This window comes from Mus musculus, chromosome 8 (genome assembly GCF_000001635.26).
Source record: "Mus musculus strain C57BL/6J chromosome 8, GRCm38.p6 C57BL/6J".
Taxonomy (NCBI): Eukaryota; Metazoa; Chordata; class Mammalia; order Rodentia; family Muridae; genus Mus; species Mus musculus.
The window spans coordinates 85,007,019-85,026,777 of NC_000074.6; the positions used below are offsets into that span (position 1 = coordinate 85,007,019).

Consider the following 19,759-nt stretch of genomic DNA (forward strand, 5'->3'; position numbering starts at 1 on the left):
TACTAGGTAGGCAAGGGAGGTAAACGTGAGTTCGAAGAGAGCCTGCCTAGTCCATTTCAGGAGGTATAGCCCAATCAACTCTGCACAATGGGGGAAAAATAAGGCCTAGAAGAATTTCCAAATCATCTGGCTAGAGACCATTTATTGAATGCCTACTATAAACCAACTGCTTTAAAGACGTAGTTTCGTTTATTTTATTTTATTTATTTTTTTCATCCTCACAATTTCATGAGGTAGGCCGTCAATTCCACTCGAAGGGAAGAACCCAAGGTACGGTCAGAAGACCAACAGAGGCCACAGGTCAGGTGGTGGTGTTTGGAAGGCAAAACCTCTTAAAGAGTGGGGGGTTGGGGGTGAGGGAAGCAGCAACAGCTGGGAGAATATGGACCCCTAAAACCACCAGCCCCAGTGGGAGATTCCGCTGGTCAAAATGAGTAGGTCGGCTTTCTGAAGGCCTAGCTAGCTTGTGCAGACCCTGGTGGTCGCCAGCATGTCTAGTGCAGGATTAGGTAGGTGTCCGTAGGGGTCCTGGTCCCAGGATCTCAGGCCGGACTCTCTTCCTCCTCTCCAATAGGGCTGGGCAGCCAGGGTGGCGCAGGAGCCCGAGGACCCGGAATCGACACGGTGGTAAAAGGTTCAGGAGTTGGCCCCGGGATGGGGGCAGGCGGCTCAGGACATGCGGGAGACTCCAGCTCAGGCTCCCGCAGGCTGGGGTCAAGCAATGGGTCTCCACAACCGCACTCAACGCCTCCGCCATCCGCCGCGCCTGCACAGCCACAGCTGGCAGCAGTGGAGGCCTCTGACACGCAGCTGTTTTTACGCCTTAACAGCGACAGGCGCCGCCCCAGCGGACCCACAGAACCCGCCCCCGCCGGCAGGAGGCGCTGCAGAAAGTCCCCGTGAACCTCTCCCAGCGGGCCATCCACGCCGTCCAGCCGCTGGAACTGCATGTCCTCTTTAGCCAGCCTACAGGGTGGACAGGAGTCATCACTGAAGCCTTGGTGCTTCGCGTTGATGTGTTATTCCATTTCAGTTTTCTGCTCCCCCATCCCTGCCCTATCAGGGTTTGTTTGTGTAGCCCTGGCTGTCCTAGAACTTGCTTTGTAAACCAGACTGACCTTGAATTTACTGAGATCTACTTACCTCTGCCTCCTGAGTCCTGGCATTAAAGACCTGGCATTAATAGTGTGCCTCCACTACTTGGCTAGTTTTTTGGTATTAGTTTAGTTGTTGTTTTATTTTTAAGTAGAGGAAAGGTAGATTAAGGAAAGAGAGGCACTCCCAGGAGTAGAAGAGGTTTCAAAGGAGAAACACTGTCTCTCCCTCTCTCCCCCCTCCTCTCTCTGTGTTGTTTGGTCTGACAAAGCTTCATTCCTTAGTTCTTACTGACCTGAAATTCACTATGTAGTCCAGACTGGCCTCAAACTTGTGGGTGAATCAACCTTTTGGGTCTTGTCTCCCCAGTCCTGGGACTGACTACAGGTCTGTGCCCTCACATCCCGCTCTGCCAATCTATCTCTGCCTGTTTAGCGGTGTTTGAGGTGGAAACTAGGACCTCTTCCATGATAGACTAGACCCTACTCTCATCCGGGCTTTTCTCTTCTTAATCCACAAGGCAGGATTCATAGCACCTGAAACCCGCCTAGCTCCAGCCACCTCTATGGACCTAGGCATATCTTCTGGTGCTGTAACCTCAATCATGGCCACATCTTGTCTTTAAAAGTCTTTAGCTCTGCCCCCAATCTCCAACTGATGACCAGTTTCCACCTCAGCCACAGCCCCGAACTTGATCTAGTTGCATAGCCAAACTCCTGATTCCTTCGGCTCCACCTCCCAAGTGTTAGGGTTCTTAGTGCTTGTTTTTTGTTTGGTTTTGTTTTGTTTGGTTTGGTTTGGTTTTTCAAGACAGGGTTTCTCTGTATAGCCCTGGCTGTCCTGGAACTCACTCTGTAGACCAGGGTGGCCTCGAACTCAGAAATCCGCCTGCCTCTGCCTCCCGAGTGCTGGGATTAAAGGCGTGCGCCACCACGCCCAGCTTAGGGTGGGTTCTTAGTGTGAGCCACCTTTCCAGGCAAAATTGTCTATCTTGGTTACTAGAACTCCTTTTCCCCCCATGAACCCACAGACCGTAGACCCTTCTAAGCCTGCAGAGCCCTAAGCCACACCCACCCCGCTAACTTACGCTATATCAAAGGTGGAGCCCTGGAAGGAGGGCTGCTGAAGCAGGAAAGCGGTGGCCGCGGTGTAGGGCGCGCGAGCTTCTGCTGCATCCCAGTATAGATCTTTCTCCAGCATGGCCAAGTCGTCATACATCTCATCTACAGCTAGCATGGACACCTGAGGATGCGGACAGGCAGGGCAGGGTGGGTGGAGCCCTCACGGTGTGTGATCAAAGAGTGAAGGGTGTTTAGGGTGAGGTCTAGGAGAGTCTGGGACCACTTTAGGAAACTCTTAGGTGTGTGCACCAGGAGGAGACGCTGACCTGGAAGTTGCGGTCAATAAGAAAGTTGGTCTCAAAGTCGTCGTCGTCTTCCCCAAAAGGGTTAATAAGCTGCTCTGCTACCTGAGTTCAGAGAAGAGAGGCAGGTGGAGCTTGGAGAACCTTTCAAATCCCACTCTTCCGTTCCTGCCTCACGGCCCTACCCACCTTAAGCCAGCCAGCGTAGAAGAAGAACTGCAGCAAGGTGAAGATGGGTACGCATAGGTCCAGGGTGTGGTCTTTGTAGCCCTGTGCAGGGTCTAGGAACTGACGGCCGATGAGGCAAGCCAAGAAGTAGCTGTACACTGCGATAGTGACTACCTACGGGCCAGGCAAATGGAAACCAGATCTCTCCTAACCCCACCCCCTGCCCCGTGTGCCCCAGAGAGTCCTGGAAAGATCAGTACTGGCATTGAACATCAGAGTGATTGAGTTGTAATTGACTTTCAGCCCTTACTTTTTTTTTTTTTTTTTTTTGGTTTTGTTTTGTTTTTCGAGACAGTGTTTCTCTGTATAGCCCTGGTTGTCCTGGAACTCACTTTGTAGACCAGGCTGGTCTCGAACTCAGAAATCCACCTGCCTCTGCCTCCCTAGTGCTGGGATTAAAGGCATGCGCCACCACGCCCGGCTAGCCCTTATATTTTTTAAAAAAGATTTATTTATTTATTATATGTAAGTACACTGTAGCTGCCTTCAGACACTCCAGAAGAGGGAGTCAGATCTCATTAAGGATGGTTTTGAGCCACCATGTGGTTGCTGGGATTTGAACTCCAGACCTTTGGAAGAGCAGTCGGGTGCTCTTACCCACTGAGCCATCTCACCAGCCCTAGCCCTTACATTTTTAAAAAGAAAATATTAGGGCTGGTGAGATGGCTCAGCGGTTAAGAGCACTGACTGCTCTTCTGGAGGTCCTGAGTTCAAATCCCAGCAACCACATGGTGGCTCACAACCATCCACAATGAGATCCGATGCCCTCTTCTGGTGTGTCTGAAGACAGCTACAGTGTACCTACATATAACAATAAATAAATCTTTAAAAAAAGAAAAAAGAAGAAGAAAGAAAGAAAGAAAGAAAGAAAGAAAGAAAGAAAAAGAAACCATCTCTCTCTGTAACCTAGCCTGGTTTCAAACTCCGGATTCTTTATCTTAGTTTCCCAAATGCTAGGAATTAGTACAGACGTGGGTACCACTATGGGTACCACCATTTTTCCCTAAGAGGAATAGAGCCTCCTATGCTGACTATAAATGGAGGCATGGAGAAGTTACCTGGGTGTAGACGAGGGGTATGCTAATCCAGTCGTAGTGAAACAGCATCCCACATTTGCTCCGAAACACATTCAGCTCCTAGGGTGGATGAGGAACTTGGATGAAGATTAAGTACGGGTGCCCAGATGAAGATGGGGTCACACATTATGAATTAGGCTGGTGTATCCTGGAGCTGCAGGGTATTTGGTGATGACATACAACTGGGTAGGGTTACCACACACAACAGGGCTGCCCTCATGGAAATCTGGTAAGGGGGTTTGGAATACTGCTTCATGTGAAGTGGGAGGTTGCGAGGTCAGCCACCTTCGACCCACTCCAACGTGCACAGTTTCTGATATTCTAACAATCACTTCCTCTCAGGCTCACCTCTAGTAGCAACTTTAGGGCACTGTTGTCGCGGATGCGCCCCTCTCGCCGCGCCTGCGCTGCCAGGCTCGAGAACCATACGCAGGGCACCCAGTATTTGTTGTAGGACGAATTCAAGTTCTCGAACTTCTTGCGCTCTTCTCGGGTCATAAATCCTGGAGGGGGCGGGGGGGGGGGTGATCCAACGTTACTCGCACCGCTCACCTGTCTGGCCCTGCCATCCTCTGGCCAGAGACTCACCAGCCTCGACCACGTGGTCTATAGTGGGGAACCGTTTGAAGACTGCTGTGCTAACAGAACGAAGGATCAGCACCGCGGAGAGCCCTGCGTAGCGCATGAGCGTGCGCCGGTAGAGGCGGCCTCGATCGTCTCGCCCATGCACGGTGCCAGCCACTATGCACATGAGTGCGTCCGGCAGAGGCATGCATAGGTACTGGTTCCACCAGCGATGCACCACCAGAGTCACGTAGAAGCCTGGGGACAAGCCGGAGATGGAAACTCAGCAAGGATGCAAGGGCCAAGAGTCTGGGAGCTCAAGCTCTGGGACTGATACAGTCTTTGCATCAGTGACCTTAGAAAAGGCTGGTCACCCTGACCACACAGGCCATCTGGTCTGAGAACGTGGGGATTTAGCCCTGAAGCCAAAGAGACTGGAGCAGGTTGAGGTACCCTGAGATGGGGAGTTGTGGTCCTAATATGGAAGTGGAGATCCTAGGATCCAGAAGGTACATTCCTCTGACCCCAGGGAACCACTGGGCTTGCTTGGGTTATCTGGACTGGAAACAAGGTGAGGACACTGGTGTGTGAAGGTGGAATGTACACCGAGGACATCTAGATAGATTTACCACAGCAGCCACATGTAGTCCCCAAACCAGGAATTTATAAAAGAGTTTAAGCCTGGAAGCCTGGCTGTGGTGGCACAATCCCAGCACTTGGGAGGCAGAGGCAGGTGGATCTCTGAGTTTGAGGCCAACTTGGTCTACAGAGTGAGTTTCAGGACAGCCAGGGCTACACAGAGAAACCTTGACAGAGAGAGAGAGAGAGAGAGAGAGAGAGAGAGAGAGAGAGAGAGAGAGAGACAGAGACAGAGACAGAGACAGAGACAGAGACAGAGACAGAGACACAGAGAGAGACAGAGAGAGACAGAGAGAGAGACACACAGAGAGACACACAGAGAGAGACACACAGAGAGAGACACACACAGAGAGACAGAGAGAAACAAAAAGAGAAACAGAGAGAGAGAGAGAGACAGAGAGAGTCAGAGAGAGACACAGAGAGACACAGAGAGAGAGAGAGAGAGAGTTTAGTCCTCAGCCTGTTTTACTGAGGGAATTTCAGGCCAGCCGAGACTACATAGTAAGAGACCTTGTCCCAAACAAACAGACAAACAAAGAAACAAAACCACCACCACCACCACCACCACCACCACCACCACCACCACCACCACCAAACCCCACACATAGAAAGAGTGTGGGCCTGTGTGAGCGGGGAAGGGGAAGCTGGGCAGGCAGTTCATCCCATCCACGTGATGCAAGGGATGTGAGCTTTCTGTAGGGCTAGGGGCCAGGCTGGATTTGAATGGAATAATATCTATTTCCTGGGGGGAGGGTGCTCAGAATGGGTGTGTGTGTGGAGGATAGTAACCTGACGCAGATACAACTTGTGATGTCTGTGGGTGAGGTGATGCTCCCAAGGGGCACCTTAGAGGACATCATAAAAAATGTCTCAGGATGTAGGGTCATATGGTCATCTTTCAGGTGTGGATTTGGAAGTGGGAAGCTCTGGAGGTTAGATTCCCCACCCCCCACCACGAGACAGGGTTTCTCTGTGTAACCCTGGCTGTCCTGGAACTCACTCTGTAGACCAGGCTGGCCTCGAACTCAGAAATCCTCCTGCCTCTGCCTCCCAAGTGCTGGGATTAAAGGCGTGCGCCACCACACCCAGCTTTGGAGGTTAGATTTGAGTCTTAGAGGGGTAGGAATGGGGGTCTCCAAGAAGCATGGATGGAAAACAGATTTCTCCCTTACGTAGGAATAAGATTCTCAGGGGGCCCAACCTCACCAAGTACGAAAGAGACGGGGATGAGGCTGGCGTACTGGTCGCAGTATATGACAAGCTTCTCGAAGTAGCGCTTCTGCTCTTCTGCCAGTAAGAAGCTGTGGGGTAGGGAATGCAGTAGCTACAGGTCTCCCCTCCACTCCCAGTCCCTTCCGCAGGGCTCAGATCCCCAGCCCCAACTCCAGGTCTTCTCACCGATAGGCGGCGCTTAGTGCCATGTAGAGTCCCAGGAAACATAACAGCTCTCGCCACAGGAGCTTGTAGATGCTTCCGCGCCACAGCAGCAGCAGCTGCGAGAAGCCACCGAAGCGGGCATTCGCCACTCTGGCTGTGTAGGTGACGGTCATCGCTGCGCCTGGCCAGTGTGGCCAATGGAGAAGGTTTTAGCCTGGGTCCGGGCCTGTGAGCCAAGGGAAGATGCTGGGAGGGGCTGATCCTGGGGCTTTCAGTTGAAGGTGGAGGTGCGGGCGACAGCGCAGCAGGTGATGATATCCAATGTCTCAGCACCCTAGCACCTCGTTGCCCTAGGGCGGTCCTCACTCCCGTCCTGGTACCACCCTACCCCAACCCCCAAACGCCCCCCCCCTTTTCCCGGGTCCTGGCCCTTTCTCGAGTTCCCATCTCCCAGTCTTGCTCTGCCTTCCTTCTCTAGACTGATGGTCCAAGCCCCTTGGACTTTATCTTAGGTCCCTCACTCCTAAACCTTTGGATGAATCTAGTCACTTTTTGACCTTCCTCCCACACACCCTCCTATCCCTTTCACCTGTACAACACTCAATCTTTTTGACTTCCTGAGTCTTCAGTTTCTAATCCTCAGGGTTCAATATCCCCCCTCTTGTTGCCCACTCTCCCAAGTTTGGCTTTCTCTCTGTCCTCTCTTGAGACTACAGTCTGCCCCGGCAGAACTACTATCCCCCTCATATTCAGAACTGCTCTGAATGGCGTCTCTAAAGCTCCGGCTCCCCAGTCTGTCCAGCAGCCTCCCTTCCTCTGACAAGGAACCAGCTTACCCCAATGCCCATTTAATCCCCCAGCTCCGACACCTCCAGGCCTTCTTCAGATTCTCCTTTACCTTTCTTCCTTTTGTGCTGCCCCTCCTAGCCTTCCACTCTGCCCCTCTCTCTCCAGGAGTCCTGCCCAAAGCCTGCCAGTCCAGGGCCATTTATTCTCCCAGACCTGGCCCTTCTCACCTGTGGCCGTACAGGGACACAAGGGACAGAGACTAAAAGGGAGGGTGTCTTCAGTATTGGGTGGGGCTGAAGCCAGACTGTTTGGGAAGGAGCTGGGGAGTGGGCGTGGGCAGCCCCTCCCAAGTCCATCCCCTTTAGTTGAGTTACAGCCTCAGAACTTTGTTTGGAGAAGGTCTGCCAGTTTGTCTCCTGGGCAGGGGGGTGGGGTTGGGTGGGGTAGTGGTAGTGTGTGTGTGTGTGTGTGTGTGTGTGTGTGTGTGTGTGTGTGTGTGTGTGTGGTCTGCCTTGTACTTTTTTGCTCCTCTTTGTATCCCTCCCTCCTAGGGAGAAGGTCCAAGGTATCTGGAACCTAGAGCTGAAAAAGCGGGAAGGAGAAGGTCTCTCTCTCTCTCTCACACACACACACACACACACACACCCCACATCCACAGCCCAGCAAGACTGGGTCACCCTTCAGTTTCCTGTGGTCTCAAGCTGTCACAAAGATGCACATCACATTGTAGACCCAGACACACATTTTGCTTCCCTTACCACAGTGGCAATCTACACTGTCACAGAGACTTTCAAGGTCAGCCAGGAATGCTGGCAGCTAAAGGCAGGAGGACTGTCATGAGTTCCATGCTACCCTGGGTTACAGAATGAGACGGAGTCCCACAAACCCAACAGATGGAGAGGTGGCTCAGTGGTTGAGTGTATATTGCTTCTGTAGAATTTGTCCCCCACACCCAGTCTGGTAGCTCACAACCACCTTTACCTCCAGCTGCAGGGGACCCAAGGGCACCTGTACCCAAGTGCACATATCCCAACCCAGGCAGAGACACATATAGACAGAAATGAAAAAGTACATGTGGTGACTAAGAACTCAAACTGCCTGTACTTTCAGAATTTGGTACCTATACCCCTACTGTTGCTTACAAGTGTCTAAAACCCCAGTTCTAGACTTTTTTTTTTTTTTTTTTTTGAGACAGGGTTTCTCTGTGTAGTAGTCCTGGCTATCCAGGAACTCACTCTGTAGACCAGGCTGGTCATGAACTCAGAGATCTACCTGTCTTTGCCTCTCAAGTGCATCAACACCACCCAGCTTGAAATAAATATTTTTTAAAAAACCCAATAGAGAAAAGAAGTCAAAGACACCTCCAAACTCACACGAGAAATAAATGTGGGAGCACCTCTCTCAAAATAGTGGGATAGTCCTAGGGTCAGAGGAGGAACTTGGGGGTTCCTGACATTTGCTAACGTAGTGAAGGCATATTTGCAAGGACTATAGGTGTAGCTTAACAGCAAAAGACTTGTCAAGCATTTGTAAAGCCCTAGACAACATCCCTAGCATCAACAGGGATCCTTACTACAGTTTCATCAACTAAAACCCCAGTGACACCCACCCATTTGTACATTAATATATGGAGGCAGGCATGGTGGCATATGCCCATAATTCAAGCATTTGGGAGGCTATGTATGCAAAGACATCCTAAGCTACATAGTTAGGCCCTGTCTAAAATTTAAAATAGAGAGACATTTTCTCAGTGCTTTCTCTGTTATGTACTGTTATGTTCTGTATGCAGAAACACCCAGACATATACTTAGGTCTCATACTCAACAATGCCCTAAACACACCACCAGGGACACAAATCCTTGTCCCTACATTTGACACTGATTTGAGGCAGAGGTTTTCTCTTCAGAGACACACCAACAGGAGGGCTACTCATAGCCTGGCCCAAAGAGCACTCCCACTGCTACCTCCAACTTCAAGGATGTCTACAGATACACAGGTATGAGAGGGGCAGAGGCTCAGAGAGTAGATCTGGTAGAGATACTCTTGAGTCCCCATGCATTTCTTGCTATCTACCTGCTGAGCAACAGACGTGGGAATGGCCCAGTGCAGCACCACCCCTGGAGGCCCATCTGGCTAGGACTCAGTGTTCCCAGACTGGCAGAAGTCTGCCCCACCCGGGTAAATTAGGAACCAGCTTGGGCTGGCCACTCTTGGACCCATATCTCCGCTGTCCAGCTGCCCAGCAGCCTATAAACTTCAGCAACAAAGGTTGCTGGCTGGGGTGACACTGCCAGCTGTAGGACCTGGGCACTGGACAGGCTGTTCTTAACTATCCTGACTCCTTAGTATGTGTCCTTGAGCTCCCCGCAGCTCATCCCTTCTCCCCCAGCACACACACACACACACACACACACACACACACACACACACACACACACACACACACACACACACATCCTCACACAGTTCTTGATGCCCAGCTGGGCTGGAGGGCAGGTTGCCTGGTTCACATGCCTTCACTACAATAAGCACATGACTCTTACTAAGGTATGAGCAGGGTGCTGGAGGAAGAAAAAAAAAAACCCGTGTGTTTCATCAGCAAGGGAGATGGCTCCTGTATTTCTACTAGCCAAAAGGTGACATACAATCGAAAAGCTAGTATCTGAACCTGGGCAATACGGGCTTGTAGTCTGTAGTCCTTCCCTATAGCTGCCCTGTGTGTTTACATTTGCCACCTTAACGTGCCCATACTGGCTTGCACACACCCTGAGTCCGGCGGGAGGACAAGTCTAAGCTCGTGAATGGGTTCCCCTTCCATGCGCTCGCTCCCTGGCACGCCTAGACCCTGAGTGTACCAGGAACACTTCCTGAGTCATGTATGTCTTCAAGCACCCCCTTTTGTCCCCTTGCACCAAGCAGCTGTGGCTTGGAACTTGAAAACATTCCAAAGTCATGCTTTAGTTCCAGTCTCCAATGCGTCTGCAGGTGCAGAGCAGGGCTGGAGACCCGGATCTGCTAAGTGCTTTCCCCAAGGGTTCTAAGCTCAGCTCAGGCCCCCAACGTAAGGGCTGCAGGAATAAACAGTGGAGGTCTGTGCCAAGGAATGGTAAGCTTTCTCTGAAGGCAGGTTCAGCCTTAAGGGGACCCCAGCATCTTCTGCCTTCCTGTCAGACCTCATCAGTCTCACCCCAGGAGTGGCTGAAAGCATCCCACCAAGACAGGAACTAGGAGTGTGTGTACAGATCCTTAATCCCCAGTCTGGCAGGCCCAGCCTCTGCCTAGGGCGCCCACTAATTCCCAAACTAAACAGCAGGTGGTGTTGGGCCCACTGCCTGCTTAATCCGTTCCTAACTAGCCTGGGGCTGGCCATGGGGCCTAAAGAGTCCCACATTTGAGTTTTTAAGGAAGAGAACAAACGCTTCCATGACAGGCATTACGGCCCTAGGAATGATATCTTTTTGTTTTTTGTTTTTTTGAGACAGGGTTCTTCTGTGTAGCCCTGGCTGTCCTAGAACTCACTCTGTAGACCTCGAACTCCGAAATCTGCCTGCCACTGCCTCCCAAGTGCTGGGATTAAAGGGGTGCACCACCACACCCAGCTAGGAAGAATATCTTTAAGAGCAGGCTTCTTACTGAAGACAGCTTCTTTCCACAACTGCCACCAAAACTATGCATGTTTGCTATGAATGGATCTGTGTGAGAGGGGGAGACAAATATGTGTGCAGCCTCTGCAGCTGTCCACAAGTGTTCACCTACCTACCCATCCACTGACAAACACAGCTGTGTAAGATTATTTTATTGAGGAGTGTGAGGCAGGAAGAGGTGGGGGGCATTGCAGCCTCCCCAGGCCCCACCAGGGGGAACAGACCCCCTCCCACCTCCTAAGTGGCCCCCTGCATTATGGGGGACTTTGTGCAAACTCTGCCCCATGGGGAAAGAGGAGGGTATGAAGGCAGCAGCAGGGATGGGGGTGGCTACTGGGTGCTGGGGGGCTTGTAGGGCTCCAGGAGGAGGGCAGAGAAGGTGTTGACTTTGTCGGCTCCCCGAACCTCGTGAGGTAACAGTGGCAGCTTTACAATGTGAAAGTCTTCATATAGGTCTTCCATCTGTAATCAGGTTAGAGAGCAGAAAGCAGAGACTGAGGGCTGGGAGGTTAGGGCAGAAGCTAAGGGTAAGGTAAGTGGGGCCAGTAAATCCAGGGATGGCCTGGGTGTCAGGCTTCCCAGTTGAGCTCCAGTCCTCTGAATACAGAAGGCTCAGGACTCGCGTGCATGCACACACACTAGGCAAGCATTCTCTACTGAGCTGCAGCCCCAGTCCCCAGAGAACACAGTAAAAGACAGGGGACTCTTGGCTGGGCAGGTGGGCATACCTGGTCCAGGTACTTGGCCTGGATCTTGTGTCGGGCCTCACACATCTTGCAGGGTTTCTCAGGGTCAGGGAAGACAAGCTGGTTGACGATGATGTTGTGGGTGTCGATCTTGCACTTAGCCAGCTCCTGGATCAGCCGCTCCGTCTCGTACAAGGACAAGAATTCGGCGATGCACACACAGATGAACGTTGTCTGTTCCTGTAGGGCACAAGACAGGAGAGAGGAAGGGATCTGGCTGATCCCGTCCTCAGGAGCCTCTCACTACCTGCTGAACTGGATCATAACTCACAGGGTCCTTGAACTGTTCGCTAACAGATCGGATGACAGGCAACGTCTCTTCTAGCTTGGAGGCCAGTTGGTCAGCATTCATGTCCCCCAGGCCCAGCATGTTGCACATCTGTGGAGATGAGGGAATAGATTTGCCACCTTGCTGGGCCCATCAGAGCCTCGGGGTCAGGGGCTTACTGAATACTGAAGTATCTCCACTAAAGGTGTGGGCCCTGGGGCCAACTCATGGGGTAGGTCTGTGTAATGTAGCTCTTCCATTTTGTGGGCAAACATGGACACATTATCTGACCTCCTGACCTCTCAGGTCTCCCATCTTCACACCTTCCCTTCAAGAGCCGTTGTGCTTTGTGAGCAGTCATGTGTTTTATTACAAATTGGTGTGAGGCACTTAGTAGATGCTTGGCAGACATTATTATCTGAGGGTGGAGGAAGGCACATGTATCACATGCACGCTCTAGAGGTGGACATGGGAATGGGGCAAGTGTCACTGACTGTATTGATGGCTCACAGAACCATTGCTGTGTTCTCCCTTTTTTTTGAAGTGAGCACCACAGTTGACAGAGAAGGAAAGGAAGACCCAGGGAGGTGAAAAGATTTACTTAAGGGCACACAGCAGGTGGGATGTGGAGGGAGGGAGACCATGCCTCTTACTCTGCCCCAAAGAACACGGTTTGGGTTAAGACACTGAGGGCAGGAGGGGCGTGGCACCTGCCTGTGAGATGAAGGGGCTGATCTGGTTCTTGATCTGCATCAGGCGGCCCAGGCCCCTCTCCACGATGGTCGGGAAGTTCAGGAGCCTGAGTGTATGGCCGGTGGGTGCTGTGTCGAACACTACCACTGAGAAGTTCATGCCTTTCACCAGCCTGGGGGGGAGATGAGGGTCAGGCTCAAACCAGAGGCCAGAAGCCCTCCCGGGGCAGGCAGGCACCCCCAATCCCTGGCAGGCTGACCTCATGACCTCAGCATAACTCATGGCTTCATCGATGCCAGGGAAGGCGCTCATGGCCTCCTGCATCATCTTCTTGCCCATGCTCAGCATGTTGTCTTCCTCGAAGAACTCGTCGGGGAGCTCTGCAACGCCCAGGCTGGGGTCTATCTCCTGGGGGCCGAGGGGACCAGACTCAGGCTGCTGCGATGACGGACTCCCAGAGGGGGCCTCAACTCCTAGGTGCAGGCCAGAGGAAGCCCATGTAGGGCTCCAACCACATAGGATCCCGGGTCTGTCCCATCAGTGGTTTAACCTTCACAATCAAGTAAGAAATTGCAAACTTGGACTAGGGGAGGCCCCAAAGACAAGTTGAAACCCAAACCCACTGCAGGAATTTGCAAAGGCAACCCAAAATTTGCTTTCCCGATAAACAACCACGGCTAGCTCCATCCACTTTCAGATTATGCCTCTAATGTGGGTCACCTCTGAATGAGATTCTTTAATTTTTAAAACAAGACGATATGTAGCTGAGCCTAGCTGTCCTCACCCTCCTGGTGCTGCGATTACAGGTAGGTGTTCCACCAGGCTCGCTGGCCAGTTATTCTGTAGGTTACCTTGACCCTTGTTTTCTCTCCCTGCCCATCTGCTCTCCCTCTTGAGTAGTGTTCTCTATTTTGAGGGGTGGGGAGCAGGGTTGCAGGTGGAACCAAGGGCTTTATACAGGTCAGGCTAGTGCTCCTTCACATTATACTCCTAACCACTCACTGGGAGATTATAAGCAGGTGCTCTACCACTGAGCAATTCCCAAGCCCCTTAATGGTAACTACCTTCTAGCCGGGCATTAGACCCTGTGACCCCAGTCTCTGATTAGTTTTAATAAGAGCTCTACTACTGAGCTCCAGCTCCAGCCTCAGGCTGCTCACAGCTCTAGTTCTTCTTCTTCACTGCTGTAGGCAGTCTCCTCCATTCTGCTTATCCACAGCTGTCTGGTATTGATGTTTTGGGGACAAAACCAGACTCCAACAGTCATACCTGCCACCAACTCCTAATGACAGGTCCTCAATGGATGCTTGAAAGACACACTATCCCTACTCTGACAAGTGTCTGTATCTCATTCCTCCTCAAATATCTCCAGTCTCATTCACCGTGGAAGTCCCAGCCTTTGCATGAAGGAGAAGCCTCTGGCTGGGCCTGGCGGCACAGGCTTCTAACTCCAACAATTAAGCAGAAGGACAGGAAGGTTGCAAAGTGAGTTCAAAGTGGGCTGTAAACTTAAGTGAGACTAAAACCAACAAATCAAATCCACAGATTAAAAATGCAATGAGCCAGGCCGGATGGCAGCGTCACCCCCATTGCTTGGGAGGCAAAGACAGGCAAATCTCTATGAATTTGAGGTCAGCCTGGTTTACAGAGAGAGTTCCAGGACAGCCAGGGCTAAACAGAGAGACACTGTCTTGAAAAAACCAAAACCAAACCAAAAACCTGTACCAAGCCAGTAAGATGGTTCAGCAAGTAACGAAACTCAATCCATGACAGAGCTGAGTTCCATTCTGGAGCCCAGGGAAGAAGAGAGGCAGCAGGCAGCCACACACACACAGGAATAACAGGGAACAAAGGGCTGAGAGTCCAGTGGCGAATCTGGCATTGGATGCCCCAGGCCCTGCCTTCAATCCCTACTCCTGGAAAATAGGTTGAGGAAAAAGATGGGGGTGTAACATCTCATCTGCCTCAGGAAACACCCCTAGTTCTACATACTTCCTTCTGATTTCCACCCTTGGCAGAGTCTAAGTCCCGGCTCTGTGTGCTTGGCAGGGCTCAACCTTCAAGAACTATCCCCCACCACCTCTCCCCACTGCAATCAAATATGCCCTACCACCACCTTTAGAAGCCCTTCTAAAGGCAGGGGTGGAGCTGTGCTCCTGCAGACTCAGCTGCTCTAGAGGCTGAGGCAGGAGAAGCATCTGTACTCAGGGGCTAGTCTGGGCTAGCCTGGGCAGCACAGAACAGTTGCTCTGTTCCAGCAACTCCACTTCCCTGCTGCGGGTTCCCATTCTCAGCTTCCATCACCACAGTTACCATTTCCCTCATTAAAACCAAGCTGTCACAGGCACTGGAGGGATGGCTCAGTGGTTAAGAGTGTGGGCTGCTGTTCCAGAGGACCCAGGTTCAATTCCTGGCACCCACATGGAGGCTCACTACTATCTATAACTCTAGTCCCAGGGGATTCAACACCCTCTTCTGGCTTCTGAGGGCACTGCATGCACATAGCACACAAACACACAGGTAGCCATAACAACTACGTGCATAAAAATATTAATCAAAACGATGCGATTTTTGTCAGGCACCAGGACACATAGCTGTCACACCAGCACTTTAGAGGAGGATCAGGCGTTCACGGTCATCCTTGACAACATATCAAGGTTTAGCCCATGCTAAACCGCATGAGACTCTGTCTCAAAAACCAGCCAGCTAGCCAGCCAACCAACCAAAACCAAACCAAACCAACCAAACAACCTAGAATAACGTGAACTGGAGAGACACCTCAGAAGCTCACCAGTCAGGAACATTTGCTGCATTGCAGGGAAATGAGGTTTGATTTCTAGCACCCACATCAGGCACATCACAATGAGTTCCAGGGCACACAGCAATTGTTCGTTCTAGAGCACCTGAAGTCAAGAACCCACGTAAAGGTGTAGGTGGTAACAGGATTCTGTAATCCCCGTGCGGCTAGGGTAAGATAGGTGGAGAAGCCCTGGAAGCTCTCAGGCCACCTAGCCTAGTGTACACAGCAGTAAACAACAGACCATCTCACACGAGGAGGAAGAGCCAGTACCAACAATGTTCTGAGCATGTCTTGACTTTCACAGTGACACATTGGCATGAGCGTGTGTGTACACTAAAGTACACACCGCACGCACGCACACACACACACACACACACACCCACCCACGCACACCCCCCCCCCACACTCACAGAGAGAACCTGGAGATCTCACTACTTTACTTCCAAAATATACTGTAAATCTACTCACCCCCCTCCCCATTCTTTCCTTTTATGAGACTACCGTGTCATGATCTGGGAACATCCACACATCCTTCTCGTTACTCTTCCCAACTTCATCCTCGATTTGCAGTCCAATTTCCATACGACTGTCAGACATGTGGCTATTTATTATTTATTTATTTATTGGTTTTTCGAGACAGGGTTTCTCTGTGTAGCCCTGGCGGTCCTGGAACTCTGTAGACCAGGCTGGCCTTGAACTCAGAAATCTGCCTGCCTCTGCCTCCCAAGTGCTGGGATTAAAGGCGGGCACCACCACCGCCCGGCGTGGCTTTAAAAAAAAAAAAAATCTTTAGAAACAGAATTTCTCTGTGTACCCTTGGTGGTGCTGGAACTCGGTCTTAAACTCTGAGATCGTCCTGCCTCTGTCTCCCAAGTGCTGGGATTAAAGGTGTGTGCCGCTACTCCTGGCTGATTTACTATTATTGTTTTTAAAGACAGGGTCTTACTATGTAGCCCTGATAGCCTCAAATTTACAGTAACCGGCCTTCCTCTGCCTCTCTAGTGCAGGGATTAAAGGTGTGTGCCACCCTGCCCAGCCCTTTTCAAACTCGAGAGCTGGGAATGCAGGTTGTCACTGTGTAACATGCGGGATGCCCTGGCCTTCACCTCAAGCAGCATCAGCAACAGCAGCAACAGCAGTAGCACCACCACTAACAACACAATAACAGCAACCAAAACACGAACATGGAGCTAGAGAGATGGCTCAGCAGTTAAGAGTGTGTGCTGATCTTCCAGAGGATCCTCATTCATTCCCAGTACCCACCTAGGGGTGGGGGTTCACAAGTGTCTTCAAACTTAAAGCTCAAGGGGGCCCTGGTATCGCTGGTCCCTGCACACGTAACTAAAAATAAACTAAATCTTTAAAAGAGTAACTGTGCATATTAAAAATCTTCTATCACACGTAGACACCAAGCCAAACTGCTTGCCCAGCCAGCAGAGCCCCACAGTGTGCATCTCTGGTTGGGCCTCCTTCTTGTTTGCTCTGTTCCAGTTTATCGCCTTTCTCCCCGCTCCTCAAAGGTTTCCTTCCCACAAGCCTCTCTGGGTGTATGTTGGGGGTGTGACGCCTAGAGATGAGTATGTAGACTATGATTGGCCTGGTGGCTGCTGGTAGGTACGTCCTCAAAAGGCCTTATGGTTGGGGCCGGAGAGATGGCTTGGTGTTCAGAGTACTGGCTGCTCTTGTAGTGGATCTGGGCTGGATTCCCAGCACCCAGATGGTGGCTCACAGCCATCTGTAAGTCCAGTCCCAGGGGATCTGATGCCCTCATCTGGCCTCCATGGGTACCAAGAATGCACTCTGGGTAAAACACCTGTCACTAAAACAAGATCTGCCTTATGGGGACCTCAGGCAGAGCTGAGGCCAGCTTTACTTACCATAGCAAAGAGGTTGTCATAGCCTTTGACCTTGGTAGGCACCTTGGAGAACTTCTGGTCAAAAGCATCTGAGATGTTGTGAGCTGGGTCTGTGGAAATGATCAGAACACTCTCACGTCCCTTCGACAGCTGGACTGCCAGGCTGCAGCTGCGAAAAAGAAACGTGAGAAGATGAGGAGTGAGGAGTCAGTTTTGGTAGTGGTGTTTGTAGCAGGATCTGCAAGGTCAGGCCACAGAAACCTGGATCTGCAAGGACCTTATGACCAATGTATAGGTCCCAGTGAGATCAAGCCTTACTTAATCCTTGAAGAAATCACCACCTGACTTCGATTCCGATAGGACTGGTGTGCAATATTCAGCTGACTGATAGGATCTTTTTGAATGCCTGTTTCTGCTTTTTTTTCCCCTCCCTTTTTGGCACTCAGTGGCACAAACCAGCTGTCCAGCAGGCAGAATGCTTTCCCTCCCTCCCTCTACTTGTTCAGGACAATGTACTTCACCTCTCAACGAACCGAGGCACCATAATCACGTGCCCTTTCCACTCCGTTTTACTTCTTCCCTCTCTGGCATCAAATAGAAGTCTGTTATACTAAGACAGCTTGCCTTAGTGTCGCTCCCTCTACTCTGAACTCCCTGGGGGAGGGTGGGGGGGGTACTGTCCGGCGGGCTGCGGGATTTACGTGTTCCTCTGCACATCCCACACGCTGAATTCACAAGACCCAAAGAGAGATGATCCAACCCAGGATGCTAGGCTTGCATTCAGGAGGTATCTTCAGCAGGCTGCAGTAATTTCCAGAGAGAAACAACCCCGTAGAGCCATGCTCAGTTCGCTTTGCCCCGCTCGGGAAGAGAAAGCCGGTCCCTGTCCTCCCTTTGGTCCAGTGGTACATCCCACCCGTCCTCTGGGCCCCGCTAGAGTCTCCTTACCTGCAGGTGGTCTTACCAACGCCACCCTTGCCCCCGACGAAGATCCACTTAAGGCTACGCTGCTCGATGATATTGCTAAGCGTGGGTTCCAGCGGCTCCACATCAGGTGCATCCTCGAACTCTTCTGCTTCAACCCCCCACCCGGCCACCCCCGCCGCCATCTTGGACCCGGCTCACGTGATTAATCGGGGCGCACCACGTGCTAAATACGTACAGGGGAAATGAGTCTGCCACAGCCCTGTACAGGCTGGAAGTCTGACTTATTTTACTCCTGCATTGACATTTGGAGATAATGAGCGCTATCTTTTCACCATTTTATGAGTCAAGGGCTCACCTTTGTGAACTTTTGTCTGTAGTTTTCTAAGGATTCCCCTGTCTCGCGGACATATTGGTATGACCCAGACTACTGCTCTTCACTGATTGGGCCCTGAGTCTTGCGGCACTCTTTTCATTGGATGAATCTTGTCTTACTTCCACTAGTCACGCTCAAGTCCCTGCAGGCGTCAACCTCTCCTTAGCAACCAGGCAAACATCCTGGCCAAGCTTTTTGCGTGAAGTTAGAGCAGAGGTAGCTCTTGATTCCATAGGCTCAGTTTCCTGATTATCATTTCCCCCTTACTTTCTGTGTTGGACCTCAACATCTCTTCCGGTCCTCCAGTTACCCAGTTGGTTGTGAGCCACATGGTTTCTGTCGCAAACCAATTACGAACGAACTGGTTATTTGGCTGAGGGTCGATTAAAAGACTCCATTTGCTGCAGAGTATGCAGACTTTCCCCCTGTGTTCCCGGAACTCCCATGTTGGGCAGGAATGATTCCTGCAACAAGTCGTCCTTGTAGAAAGAACTTTAATTTCTGAAACTCTTATTGCGCTTGGCACTCTGCTTTCTCTCTGGGTGTGCTCCAAGTTCAGCAAATGCAATTTTAATCGAGTCCCTGTCCTTGGGAAAGAATACAAGGGTCCTTAGTCCCTTCATGCAGTACGCAGCTCAAAACATTAAGTCTTAGGTTCTCAGCCTGGAAATACGTTCGGCTTCATTTTAGTGCTCCAGCCTCTTTAAATACTAATCTCAGGCAGTGTCTAGCTGCACGCAGCCAGCGGTTTTCTTTCTTTCTTTCTTTCTTTTTGGTTTTTCGAGACAGGGTTTCTTTGTGTAGCCCTGGCTGTCCTGGAACTCACTTTGTAGACCAGGCTGGCCTCGAACTCAGAAATCCGCCTGCCTCTGCCTCCTGAGTGCTGGGATTAAAGGCGTGCGCCACCACGCCCCGCTGCCAGCGGTATTTTTATTTCAAGCTAAGAGATTAACTTCAGAGACAGATGTCAAACCTGGAGATGCTTCCATTCTAATAGGAGGTATCAAGTTAGATATGCTTTGTAGACCTAGTTAGGGGCCACACAAGTTCCCAAGGGACAATTGAAAACACAGGCTCCAAACAAGATCCGTTCAGTTACAGAGTTCTGGTGGCTGCCTGGGATTGTTCTCTTAGCCCTTACAGGGGGCCTGGGTCCCAAACGATGGTCCCATTCTCGGGGAGCTTCTGGCTGCTTAGCTAACTCGTATCTAGCAGGATTAGGGAACCGAGGACCAGAAGGAAAGGGACCGGCTTCTGGGCTCCATCGCCTGGTGGCCAGGTCAGAACCCTTTGGCCCCACCTAAGCTCCGCCCACTCTGCG

General features: G+C 51.3%; 2 protein-coding genes across 7 annotated transcripts; both read right to left on the minus strand.

Moving 5' to 3' along the window:
- Positions 1 to 183: 183 nt before the first annotated feature.
- On the minus strand, positions 184 to 7,513 carry Best2 (bestrophin 2). Of its 4 annotated transcripts, none has more exons than NR_052011.1 (10): positions 7,241 to 7,513; positions 6,364 to 6,568; positions 6,172 to 6,266; positions 4,351 to 4,584; positions 4,111 to 4,265; positions 3,745 to 3,822; positions 2,648 to 2,800; positions 2,483 to 2,563; positions 2,183 to 2,337; positions 184 to 966 (listed from the first exon to the last, which is right to left on the minus strand). NR_052011.1 is itself a non-coding variant. In NM_001130194.1 (10 exons), the coding sequence occupies exons 2-10, from the start codon at positions 6,513 to 6,515 to the stop codon at positions 543 to 545; spliced, it is 1,527 nt and encodes a 508-aa protein (NP_001123666.1). In that variant the 5' UTR covers positions 6,516 to 6,568; positions 7,359 to 7,390; the 3' UTR covers positions 184 to 542. The 4 variants fall into 4 exon arrangements, 3 of the variants coding, with proteins under 3 accessions (NP_001123666.1, XP_006530883.1, XP_011246643.1); NM_001130194.1 differs by having other exon boundaries at positions 7,359 to 7,390; XM_006530820.1 differs by having other exon boundaries at positions 7,179 to 7,344.
- A 3,397-nt stretch (positions 7,514 to 10,910) lies between these two features.
- On the minus strand, positions 10,911 to 18,269 carry Get3 (guided entry of tail-anchored proteins factor 3, ATPase). 3 transcript variants are annotated; one of them, NM_019652.2, is made up of 7 exons: positions 18,087 to 18,269; positions 17,160 to 17,307; positions 12,742 to 12,890; positions 12,504 to 12,654; positions 11,793 to 11,900; positions 11,504 to 11,701; positions 10,911 to 11,237 (listed from the first exon to the last, which is right to left on the minus strand). In NM_019652.2, exons 1-7 carry the CDS (start codon positions 18,245 to 18,247, stop codon positions 11,106 to 11,108), a joined length of 1,047 nt encoding a protein of 348 aa, NP_062626.1. In that variant the 5' UTR covers positions 18,248 to 18,269; the 3' UTR covers positions 10,911 to 11,105. The 3 variants fall into 3 exon arrangements, with proteins under 3 accessions (NP_062626.1, NP_001344132.1, NP_001344131.1); NM_001357203.1 differs by having other exon boundaries at positions 12,742 to 12,955; NM_001357202.1 differs by having other exon boundaries at positions 12,742 to 13,032.
- Positions 18,270 to 19,759: the final 1,490 nt, after the last annotated feature.

Excerpts from the sequence above, each read along its gene's own strand:
- Best2 (NM_001130194.1), bottom strand. The coding sequence starts at position 6,515 with ATGACCGTCACCTACACAGCCAGAGTGGCGAATGCCCGCTTCGGTGGC. Across the intron at positions 2,801-3,744 it reads TACCCCTCGTCTACACCCAG|GTAGTCACTATCGCAGTGTA; the intron begins GTAACTTCTCCA and ends CCTGGCCCGTAG. Across the intron at positions 2,338-2,482 it reads TTATTGACCGCAACTTCCAG|GTGTCCATGCTAGCTGTAGA; the intron begins GTCAGCGTCTCC and ends CCGCATCCTCAG.
- Get3 (NM_019652.2), bottom strand. The coding sequence starts at position 18,247 with ATGGCGGCGGGGGTGGCCGGGTGGGGGGTTGAAGCAGAAGAGTTCGAG. Across the intron at positions 11,901-12,503 it reads TCAGCCCCTTCATCTCACAG|ATGTGCAACATGCTGGGCCT; the intron begins GCAGGTGCCACG and ends TCATCTCCACAG. Across the intron at positions 11,702-11,792 it reads GCGAACAGTTCAAGGACCCT|GAACAGACAACGTTCATCTG; the intron begins GTGAGTTATGAT and ends TGTGCCCTACAG.